The sequence below is a fragment of the Microtus pennsylvanicus genome, chromosome 11, assembly GCF_037038515.1.
Source record: "Microtus pennsylvanicus isolate mMicPen1 chromosome 11, mMicPen1.hap1, whole genome shotgun sequence".
Lineage (NCBI taxonomy): Eukaryota > Metazoa > Chordata > Mammalia > Rodentia > Cricetidae > Microtus > Microtus pennsylvanicus.
Genome location: NC_134589.1, coordinates 56,467,840 through 56,479,995, shown reverse-complemented (window position 1 = coordinate 56,479,995; position 12,156 = coordinate 56,467,840). Strand labels below are relative to the sequence as shown.

Genomic DNA, 12,156 nt, shown 5'->3' with positions numbered 1-12,156 from the left:
GCCTCCAGTTGCCTTTCTGATGGTTTTACTTCTAGTCTTTGGAACTAGAGGTAGTTATATTTGAGAGCCACGGCATGAAGTTCTTTTGATTCAAGCTTCTCACCTTCTATACATTGCTGACAATCATAGAGATGGCAGAAACAATCTGATTGCTGGTTAAAAAGTGACATGTTCTGAATGGATTCTCTGGGCAATGCTAGTTAGCTGTTGTCAGTGATCACCAGTCCAGTGGGACAATTTGGGGCTTGAGGGGCACTGAGTTGCTGTTGCTTTTTTTTTTTTTTTTGGAATGGATTGGTTTTGTCCCTCTCTTTTGCCTTAAGGACTCTATCGGCTGAAATAGGCCCTGCTCTTCTGACAGATAGATGTTGGACAAGTAGGAAGTTGCCTCCACCATGACACGGCTTCCAGAACCTCTGAGGCACTGGCTTCCCTGCCCTCTCTGGAGGCTGTATTTTCCTTCCATAGAATGTTTAGTAAATTCATAACAAAAGTCAACAGTGTGAGCTTATGCCTCAGTAATGCCTGAGACCAAATGTCGTGTGAACTTACGTCCCAGTAATGCCTGGGACAAACTGTGGGCTAGAAAAATTCTGGTATGAGAAAAGGCAGTGAAAGACAATTTTGGCATTGTTAATCTGAGAAAGCACAAATTGGAGTGCATTGCTGAAGTTTTCAACAGTTACTGAATGCTGGTAGGAATTACATCAGACATATCTTAATGACTGCCTGCTATTTGTTCTGGTTGACTGTCACAAAAACCTCCATCGCTGTCCCCCCCCCCATTTTTTCCCTTTCATCTTTTGGATCACACAAGTGTTTCTGGTTGTGTGCTTTCTCCATGGAATCTCTATCAAGCTCCCTTAGCCCTTGTTCCTCAAGGGTTTACCACTGCTGTAAGTGGAGGTCCATGGGGGAATTCAAATTGAGATCTGTGACATCCAGGAAATCGATGTTGAATATGCTGGGGCCACTGGTGGTGAGGTTGCTGAAGCCTGGCGTGGAGTTTGGTGGAGTAAGATCCAGCCATTCCATTGTTTCCCAGGGAGATTCTGTGAAACTCAGCTGCAGGCCACTGCTGTCCACTGATGAGGGTGATAACTGTGGATGTATCGGGGAGAGGGGCCCAGGCAAGAGCTCGTGAGCGCTGAAGAGGTCTTCGGCAGCCTTCCCTGGGAAGCCATCCACGATTCCATCAAAAGGAGTCTCCTCATTGCCGATCTTGAGGAGGGTGACATCGCTCACTTTTCCCATGGGGCTGTGAGAATTCAGTAAGACTTCTAGGTGTTCATCGCTGTCGGTGGCATAGTGGTCAAAGGAGATCTGACCTCCCGAAGATGCCTGTTCAAAGGGAGCTGAGGACTTGGGGAGGATGGTGGTAGGGCTGCAGGAGGACCCGGGTATCTTCGGGACTTTTTGAAGACAAGAATGATCTTCCCTGGCATCAGCAGGCATTTCTGTTGGTAAAACACAGCGTGACTTGTTACAGCTCCTCAAACTGTCCAGGCCACATGATGAGTCTTTGGGATAAATGAGATGCTCTTTGGATAGCCCAGAAGGTGGCAATGCTTTTCTGTTCAACACTTAGCCCTGGGCTCACCCCTACCTCTGCTGTCTCTCCATTTCTTCTTTTTAAAAGTGTCCCAAAATATCCCCACCTTGGAAATTCCACTCTTTTCTGCTGGCTACTTCTCCCCCTTCGCTACCACTAGCTGTATTGGAGGACAGTGTATCTCTGTCATACTCTCTGTTGGGCAGCAAAGGAGGGATGAGTGTCGTCCCACAGCTATTTTTATGTTGATGCCTTCTTACCATTCCTCAGTAGTTTTTAGGGCAGCCCATTTCCCTAGTTGAGACCTGCAGATCACACCTCTCCATCTTTTGGGAACTAGCTCCTAGTTCACAGCCATTTTGCCAGGTTGGTGTTTCTTATTTCAAAGACTATATATTCATAGAAGTCACATACTGCTCATGCTGGCCTCTCAGTTCCTTGTCCTTCCTATCTACTCCAGTGATGATGGCCTCCCCACTCTGGCTGATACTTTGAGCCTTGTGCTTGCATAGCCCATCCTGCCAAGAACTCTATCTTAAGCAGGATCTCCCATTCTCTGTCATTCTCCTTCCCCATCTCTAACTCCTTTATGACGTTTTCCAAGTCAGTTATTCCTAAGACACTCTTAGGTACCTAATCTACTGGTGCATTATCGATCATTGTATGTCAGTAACTCCCACATCACTTCTTTCCTTGTTTGGATCATTTTCTATGGCCCACTGTTACGGTCATTCCCACCATTTTGCCCGTCTCTCCCAGCTTAGCAAAATCCTCCACCCTGATAAGCCCCATGCAGTTTCTCTTAGCCTGCACCAAGTCACCTGGATGTGGAGTGAGAACAACAATTCCACTGAGCTGGCTGGGTTTACTTTCAGTTGATGGCATCAAACCTTCTACTTGCACTTAATTCTGCCTTACGATCTTGCATTTCTCTAGAAAACTCATCTCAATCATGACTATCCATGGCTATTCTTTCCTAGACTCTCCCACACTCCCTTCTGTGTCCTCACTCCTCTGCCTCCTGGCCACATACTTCAGGAAAAAGAAGGAGCACCAGGTAGAGGAGTCATCTTCCATCATGAGACTTCAATACAAACACACACCTGTGCTCTTCTCTCCTATCCTCCCTGTTATGATAAGAAACACTGGTTCTCTTGCTCACCATTCATCTCCCTTACCAGACCATGTTCCACAGAATTATCTGGTGGAAAGCTGAGTTTAGCATTATGTCTGGCATTCTATCTCTGAGTCCTCCTGTTAAACTTCAAGTGCTGTTGATGAAGAGGTCAGCCCCCATGTTCTTGTCTGACCTTCACACATTCTCCTTCAGACCTCTGGTTCCTTTGTGTGTTTTCAAATTCTAGGCAGACATTCTGTGATGTTCCTTAAATAAATGAATGAATAGGTGGAGGGACACAGTGGTTACTTTTATTGCTAAGTGGAGTAACATTTAAGCATAAATGAGGCATCCAGTGAGCGATAGCTGGCTGAATTTCAGCCTGAATAGTGAGTAAAGCTTTTACTGTTTCCAGAGTTATTTCTTTCTTCTTGTAATCAAGAAGACAGGGACTAGATCTGCAGGAAAGTGGTGGAATAACAAACCACACTTCCAGAGACAGGGATGGACTGAAAGGTGACTTGCAGAGCATCCCCAGGATAAAGGTGGTGAGAAACCATCCTCTGGGGTTCTCTTCTCTGCTAACAAGGCACACCTGAAGCCCAGAGGAATGGACTCTACCAGAAGACCGCTTGGTGTACCTGACTTAGTGTGTCCCTGACCGTGGTCATAAGAGGCCATGTCTTAGAGAGTCCACAGGTAGGAAGGCTCCTGATGGACAGTGGACAAGGCAATCTTACCTCCGCTTTCAATGAGGACATCCAGGAGTTCATCCATCTGCTGACTCCGAGTCATTTGCTGTTTCAAATTAGCCAAAAAGAGAGCAGAGAGGTTAGGAGGTGGCCACGTCGGTATGGAGACAGTAGAAGAAGAGCTGTAGGGCTTTGGACTAGGCTTGCTTAAGGATTCCAAAAAAAAGCATAGTAAAATAGAGCATAGCATAAAACTTAAAAGCTTTGCCATTTTAGCTGTACATTTACTTTTTTCATCAATGCTATGTACCCACATAACTATTTTGATATAAAAAACTCAAACTCTATACACAATAAGCAACACCTCCCAGTAACCTTTTGCCAGTGCTGATAGTCACTATTCTCCTTCCTGCCTCCATGAATTTGACTACTTTTGGTCTTGGATCGAATGGTGCTCTGCAGTGTGACTCCTCCACGTTTAGTTTTTCATTTGCCTGCTGATGGGCACTTGGACTATTTCTACTTCTGGCTTTAGTGAGTAATATTGTTAAGAGCTTAGTTAGACCTGCTAAAGGGCTTTGGTCCATTTTGATCAAAAATCTTAGTGTAAATTGTACTCAGATAATCCACTGAACTAGATAGTCCAACACAACACACAAGAATGAGGGAGATGGGAAATGTGAGCCTAGCCTCGCAAGGGAGCTTCCGTCCCAGAAGGAGGCATCTTAATACACATCCCTTTCTCACTTTGGAATCTACTTGTGTCCACCTCTGTTTGGCTGCTATGGACATGGCCCAGGATGTCGGCTTCAATTTTCTTGGTTCATCTTGCAGAACCTGTGAGTCTGCTCTTATCTCTGCTCATCTGAATGGTTAAGCACAGTCTAACTTCTCCTGAAGTTTTCAGAAATGGGAGTCTATATCATTATCATGACATCTTTGGATAGCAAAGGAAACCTTACTGCCTTGGGTTTGATTTCAAAAGACTGGACAGCAGGCAGCACCTGATATCGATGCTCTGTTCTGGGTTGGGTACATAGATATAATTATTTTGATATAATTAAATTGAAACTATTTCAGTTGAACTACTCATCCTTCAGTATCCGAGGAGGCTAATCTCTAGGAACACTCACCCTTGGGTTCCAAAATCTTCAGGTGCTCCAGTCTATTCTATAAAATGGTTTAGTATTTGCATAGAACCTACACCTGTCTCTATGCCTTGCAAGTCATCTCCGGAGTTTGCTGCCTAATACAGTGTAAATGCTGTGAAAATATCTACTGTGTTGTGTGGCTTTGGGACCGATGACAAGCAGAAGGGGTGTATGCTCCACACAGATGGAGCTGTGACATGCCTAACACAGCACGTGAGACTTGACTCTTGACACACCCATGCAAATGCTGGAGAGGCAGAGAACCTGTGGAATGGCTAGAAGCTGGCTCACGACAAGACAGACAACCCTTCCATCTGGATGCATTCAACATCACACAAGTTCAAGGGGTGTGTGTAGAGACTTTCAGGACTTGTTTCTCTAGTGTGTTCAAGCCATGGCTGCTAGGATGCACTCACAGAGGGCTGACTAAAATCACCCATGTTTTTCTTTTTCTTACTTTTTAAAATTCTGAAGTATTTTCAAAACATAAATATAAGTGTTAGAGTCCATGAATCTCCCTGCATCTATTACTTAGGTTCAACAGCCATCAATACTGTTTCAAGGTCATTGAGTTTTAAAGCTAAGAAATTAGGAAAATGTAGTCTTGACAATTGCTCTCATATCTGAATACCTACCATGTTACCAAACAATGAGGTAAGCACAAGATTATCAGTAATCCTTACAGAGTGAATACTTTTATTTTCTTGAAGAGAAGTTGAATGTGTATCCAACTTCAGTGACAATGGCAGGTGACGGAGTTGGCAGTAAGGCCAGGCCTCGGGAATGCCTGCTCAGCCTGCTCTCCCTGAATACTCAGATGTTACAAATTTCCCTCAGTTTACCAAAAGGTAATGCACAGATAAAGTGATAAACTGATATCATCATAGACCAAAATGCATTGTGCTTACACAGTCCACTGCACACCCTAGTTCAGCAACACAGCATGCTGTAGAGCACCTGGTTTCTCTTGTGTCTGGGCAGTTGATTAGGAACTGTGGCTCACCTTGGCTGCCCAGCATGCAGAACACTGTATCACATGCTACCAGCTTGCAATAAAGCCCAAATTCAAAATGCAAGTGGATTGAATGCATGACATTTTATAATGCCATAAGGTAGAGAAGTCATCAACAGAACTATCCTGACTTGGAACCAACTGTACAACCCTGTCTTCAGATGATATGGACACACTTTGTTCACTCTATTAGGTAGGGACTGAACCCATTCAATATCAGAATCCACCAAACATACAATACTTAATACTGCAAAGTTCTGCTTACTGAGTCCATTTATTGAACCATATAGAGCTAACCATGCGGTTACCTGCTTTACTGCATCTTCATAGGATGGGGGCTGGGTTATCTCGGAAACCACTGAACTTGACTTGGAAAAAGTTGGGGATGGAATTGAAAACTTTGGCCCCACCTTGTCAGAAGATTGCAAACCAGTCATCTGCAAGTGGATACAATCCAGAGAACAACATTCAGTACATCTCAAGGGACAATGCTTGTGTTCTAGAAATCACAGGCTACAATTGAAAAAACTGCCAAGTAGTAATAATGAAAGCCCGAGATGAGGAGAAAGCAAACAGCACTAATAGGTTAACACCAGTTTGTGCCATCGTGGATTTGTTAATGGAACCTTAGCATGAAACTCACTGATTGATTTCTTGATTTCCACCCCTAAAGCGTACCCTCTTTTCTTTTTATTTTCCCTCCTCCTCCTCCTCCTCCTCCTCCTCCTCCTCCTCCTCCTCCTCCTCCTCCTCCTCCTCCTCCTCCTCCTCCTCCTTCTCCCCTCCCCCCCTCTCGTCTCACAGTGTAAGCCTGGATATCCTAGGAACTCACTATGTAGATCAAACTGGCCTCAGACACTTACAGAGACACACCTGCCTCTGCCTCCTGAGTGCTGGGATGAAAGGCGTGCACGCCCATACCTATCAGCTGCATCATTTGCTACTGGACATGAGGTCAATCCAATACAACGAAGTTCTTTAACCCAGGTATTTTCAGAACAATTCATTCCAAACTGGGTCGTTTTCACACAGTTACTGTGAGTGTGGTCTTCTAAAGGTGCCTAGCCTGTGAGGGTTTCTTTCCCTTTGCTGACATGAGGCCTGGGGCTCAGTTATGGCTCTAGTTGTTCCATCACTCTCTTTGCTTTGGGAACTCCCCACATCCTGACTCTTTATGTCCCCATTCCTTTTATCAGATTACAAGCACCATCTCTTATCTTCTCCATGGAGACTTGGCTCTGGACCTCAGTTTTCCATTTTTTTAAACATTAATCTGTTATGTACCCATCTCTGTCTCCAACACTATTCTCTACCATGCTCCCCTTTCAATTCTACCCTCCCAGAAACTGGTCTCTTGCCAGCTTCTCTGGTACTGACCTTTGGATGGATAACAGGGCTTTTAGGACAAGGGTTGAGCCCAGCACTGTGACTGCTGTCTGCTTGGGTACCAGAGAAGGGCTGATGGAGGCTGGAAGATGGTTGGGAGAAGCTAGGAGGATGGCTTTCGTGTGCCCCTGAGGTCTGTGGAAAGACATGTGGCAAAGTAAAGAACAATCAACATACTTGAGAGTGGCTTTAGCTGACCCTTCTCACCCCTATCTTCTGCCCCCAGGTTTCTGATATTTACAAAGCTTCGTGAATTCTCTTAGCAGATGACTATATCTAAAACCTGCTTTTGCATGCATCACCTGTGGATTACAAACTTCCCCTGGCTCTCAAATATCCATAGCACAAACTCCACACACCTCACCTGTGTAAGAGTTCAAGACTCTCTATGACTATAGGCATTACCTAATTCTACAAACCTAAACTCTCCTGGAACCACGACTTAAACATTTTACCTACCTATCTTATTCACACGGAATATCTCTTTTCTATTTAGACTTTCCAAAACCTCTTCATCTTTATGGACAAAAGACAAGTCTACTGAACTCCTGAGCTAGCTTTCTCCTTTTTAGAGCTACCTGTGAAGTGCAAACTGGTTGGTCACAAAGCCTTCCAGGACTCTACCAGTACTTTATGCCTACGCACCCATTCTGGGCCACGTGATTTAATGCCATAGATCAGTCTTGTTGTCTGTTCTGCATGAAATTGCTACTGTCCTATAGTCTTTGTAAACAATAAATTATTGTGCCATCTTATTCCTCCCCAATAACACTGATATCCTTAAAATGGAAAATCATGGCTCAAGCCATGGCCCAAGGGCTATTTCTACCTTTGTTGCCCAGGGCACTGCACAAACAATAGATGTTTTGGAATGGTGCTGATTAGCTATCCCAGTATGTTCTTTCAGGAGTGGGTACCACTGATACTAACGTCCTGTTCAGGTAAGCTTGTGAAATTCACTCTCATTAACTCTTGTCATGATGCACACCCTCAGGATAGCGGTATTTCATTGTGAACTTTAAAATCAACTAATGCTGGCATTCTAGGCAGTGAGTTCCATCTTCCAGGATCTCATTTTTCTCGATGGTAAACAAAAGCACTGAACTGGAGCCACAGGGGTGCAGTGACAGTGGACAAGATGGCTTCTGTTCATGCCTTTTAATACTTTAATTGGCAGCTACCCAATGTGGGCCATCGTCTTAGATTTTATAATCTTTTGACAATGAGATTTTCTTCTTCAAATAGTCTTCTATACGCTTTCCTAATAATCCGTTTGTTTCATGGACACAAGGAAAGTCTTTGCCAATCACATTGGGTGTAGACTTTGAGCTGTCATTCCCATTCTTCTGTAGCTCTTTCCTTATTCTGTCCCAGACACACACTGGCCTTCTTTCTGATGCTTCGGCATTCTACTTAGGTTTGAATCCCAGGGAACTTTCACCGGATGCTTCTTCCATCCCTTCATCCCAAATCCTAACAGTATTCTCTCCTGTACCTCGTTCAAGGTTCCTCTGCAACACGCCTGACCTCTTTAGTGGAGATTGCAAACTTCCAGGCTTCTCACACAACCCAGCCCTTCTCTACTTTCTCTACAAGATGGACCATCTTTCTCTTCACTGCCCAGAACCTGTCTTCCCACAGGGGTAGACGTTTTTTTCCTGCAGCAGAGTGTGGCCCATGGTAGGTCTCAATAAATATTTGATGAGAATGTAAGAGAAGGGGAAGTGGTTTCTTACACACAGGCTGTCTCTCTGTTTCCTCCACCCCACCCCATGCCCCAAAATGTGGTCTTAGGATGAAGCCTAAAATAGCCTCAAACTCACAGCAATCCCCTGCCTCAGCTTCCAGAGTGCTGGAATTCCAGGCAGGTACTACCATGCCCAACTTCCTTTTGACTCTCTTGATAAAACGATTTGGGCTATGATAAGGGTTGGTATTAATTTTTGAGCATTTTTGAGAACACTAATCAGCAAATAATAGACCACGAGCTCAATGTTGCTTGGGGCCTGATTTTATAGATAACTTTATATTGAAAATGTATGCTTTATTCCAAACTGTCTTTGGATGCTTATTTGCTACAAGGACAAATCTGAGGAGTTTGTCCCAGAAGCTATGATTTCCAGACATTTATTTGCCTTCTAACCTTTGTAGAACAAGTTTGCCAAGCCACATTGCAAAGACTGGCTGTGAAGGCTCAAGGACGGTAGAGTCAGTGAGATGCTGCCTCGCTGCCAGGAAGCCTTTCCCAGCTCTCTAGTGGTGGAAGTCCCTCTTCTACCTCCTGAGACACCCCGTGGCAAGGTCAAGCATGCTTGCTTACCTGTGCGCACCCTTGGCTGTTGCTAGGTGAGGAGACCCCGTGGCTCTCTCTCTGCGACCCAGAGGAGGCGGGCAGGAAGTAAGGGTTGTTGGGTGAGGGGGGCAGGCTGATGTGCTGGGGGCTCTTCAGGGTCCCCAGGGGCGAGTGCTGAGGGGAGCACTGGGGGCTGAGAAACGTGGACGAGAGTACATGGGTTTGACCTGCAGACTCCACACAGTGGGGCAGCAGCTGAGCAGCCTCGCAGGCCGGAGGGGGACTGTCAGAGCTGTGGCCCTGTCCCTTCCCAGACACTTGTTGAGCTGCAAAGGGACAGCTAGAGACATCTTCCTGCTTGATGGTGGTGGCCAGGAAGGGCAGTGGCTTTTGGTCGCTGCAGCTGCTCTGCTGCTTCTGCAGCTGCATCCTCAGCTCCTCCACCTGCCGCTGCTCCTGCCGCAGCTTCCAGGTGAGCTGGTTGATCACCTTTTGCTTCTCTACCAGCATCTTGTCCTTCTCCGAGTCCAGCCCATCGGGCTCCGAGGGGCCGGAACCCCCATTCAGGCTGCTTAACAGGCTCTCGTCGGTGCAGGCTGGCACCGGGGACGCATGCAGGCCAAAACCAGGTGATGCATCAGTGAAGGTGTCTGGCAGGGACCCTGCGGCCGACAGGTCCGATGAAGCAGGGGAGATGGGTGGGCTGGAGCTCGTGCTGCCGAAGTGATAGAAGCCCGATGGGGAGGACTGGTAACTGGGCAAGGCGTTGGGTGTAACAGGAAAGGTGACAGTCGTGATGTCCCCGAAGTTGGGCACAGGGTTGCCAGCGCAGTCCTGGAAGGGTCGAAGCCTGTCCACCAGTGCCGTCTTGGTGCCCGACACCGGCAAGCCTCGTATTCGAAGCTGTTGTCTTAACTCGGACACCTAAAGGAACAAGGGCTCCATTAGAGCAGTGTCGGGGTGAGGTGTGCTCACAGTGTATTTGTATTTGCTATTTAGGGAGCTTTTGGGATATGGGGTACGCACGTGAAACTTTACAGTATATATCCATTTCTTTTTAAATACATCTTTGCAATCTTTCTCTTATTTCTGATTTAGACCAATTTTGTGTGATTTTAACAAATCTTTTTTTAAAAAAGTTATCTCCTAATAAGTCCATTCTAAGGTGAAAATAGCATTAATTCAAAAACACGGGGAATACACCTAACTTCCGGAACAAGCCAGAGGAGTTGCAAGGCCTGCATGGAGCATCAGTCATTCCCATGGACCTAGAGGCCATTCCTGCTGCCCAACAGAAATGACTGACAGCAATCACTAACCTGGGAGTCAAAAATTAATTCAAGTATGATGTGTATGGAATGTATATCATTTCACACCACTACAATGAGAAAATAAACACACATGGAACCTCTATAGTGAAGACCATATCTGCCCTGTTTTTCATGGCCATAGTCATGAGAATGCTTTTCTTAATCCAATGGTAAAATCACCTAACCCACAGCTCTCCAACCCCATCTTAGCCGGTTTCAGTTTTGTGGAAAACTGGTGTCTGCCTGGGCTTAGATATAAGTCTAACAGTAAACCACAACAATTGTAAGCCATTCTGGCTTCTTCTACTGTGTGCTCTTCCTCAAACCTAAACAGATACCAGCTCACTGAGGAGCTTGATGGGAAACACAGATCGTGGGTCCACCCTGGAGTTTCCCTCCAGAAGATCTGGGTTGGGGACCAGGTATTCCATTTATGATAATCCTGGGAGGATATTTATGCCACTGGTCTTGGGTCAGATTTTGAGAACGAGACTTTATGTGAAAACCATTTTTGGAGGGAGTAGGGGAGTGGGGAAGATTGTGCATATGTGACTGTGTCTATACACAAATGTGTGTCTGTTCAAGAGATGGAAGCCAGGGCCTTGCACATGGTAGACCAGTTGTCTAATCTTGAGTTCCTCTCCACCTCCTCAGTTTGTCTTTTGTCTTTGTTTTGTCTGGCTGCCCCCTGACTCTTAATCCTCAGGCCCCATCTCCTCAGTGTTGGGATTACAGACATACTTCACTATGCCCAGCTAAATGTTGGGTCTGGGTCTATTTTATTTTTCATGACCTACTAGATATCAGTTGTGTATTGAAGAAAGTACATGGTGATAAAAACTAGGCCCTTTCTGTTCCTAGCTTCTTGATCCTCTGTGCTTTCTCTTTGAAGTGGGATATTAATCCCTGCCTTTTTCATTTTTGCAAGGGTATAGATGGATTTATAAAAGCTCTTGGAATAGTGCTGGAAAATGGTTGTGCAATATAAAGCCATTATTATTATATTGATACACATGTAGCTAATTAATTCTCACATTCTCATAATGTTCACAAGTTGTAAACTATGAAATAAATGCAAGCATGAGGAACTGGTTAAATAAAAATTACTGCGAATGATGGCGTACCAAAGATCCACTAAAATTAAAGTTTTGAATATTTGTTGACCCTGGATGATGGATGGTCGTTTATGATCTATTATTAACTGAAAGAAAGTTTGAGCGGATACTATTTTAAATAAATTAAATAACAATTCACACATTTAAATTGTTTGCTTATGAAATTATGTAGACAAACATCTGCTAAGATGTTAACGAGTACACTCCTCACTGCGTTCTCTAAATAGCCTGTCCCATTTCTAAAGAGACACATCATTTCTGTGAGTAATGCAGGAAACATATTAAAGACCTAAGGGCCAATGATTCTGTAAAACATAGGTAAAACGTTTCTGTAGGAACCGAGTTTTTGAGCGGTAAAAGCAAATGAAGTCATCATAAAAATATCAACAACCAAAATTTAAACTTTCATAAATCAAAAAAAAAGCAAACACAAAATGCAAATTTAAATAGTAATCCTTGGAAAGAAATTAGTGATACCATAAACAATTAAGTTGCCAAAATGAGTATGTGTGCTTATCATTATAAGAG

General features: G+C 44.6%; 1 protein-coding gene across 2 annotated transcripts in view; it reads right to left on the bottom strand.

Annotated features, from left to right (window-relative positions):
- Positions 1-286: 286 nt before the first annotated feature.
- Myocd (myocardin) overlaps positions 287-12,156 on the bottom strand; it is a 92,473-nt gene continuing 80,603 nt past the window's right edge. Inside the window, exons 10-14 of one of the 2 annotated variants that reach the window (XM_075992148.1) lie at positions 9,231-10,127; positions 6,902-7,045; positions 5,833-5,961; positions 3,410-3,467; positions 287-1,457 (exon numbers count right to left, since the gene is read on the bottom strand). In XM_075992148.1, the coding sequence (XP_075848263.1) occupies positions 886-1,457; positions 3,410-3,467; positions 5,833-5,961; positions 6,902-7,045; positions 9,231-10,127 (1,800 nt within the window). In that variant the 3' untranslated portion in view covers positions 287-885. The remainder of the gene's footprint in view (positions 1,458-3,409; positions 3,468-5,832; positions 5,962-6,901; positions 7,046-9,230; positions 10,128-12,156) is intronic. The other variant, XM_075992149.1, reaches the window with a different exon arrangement.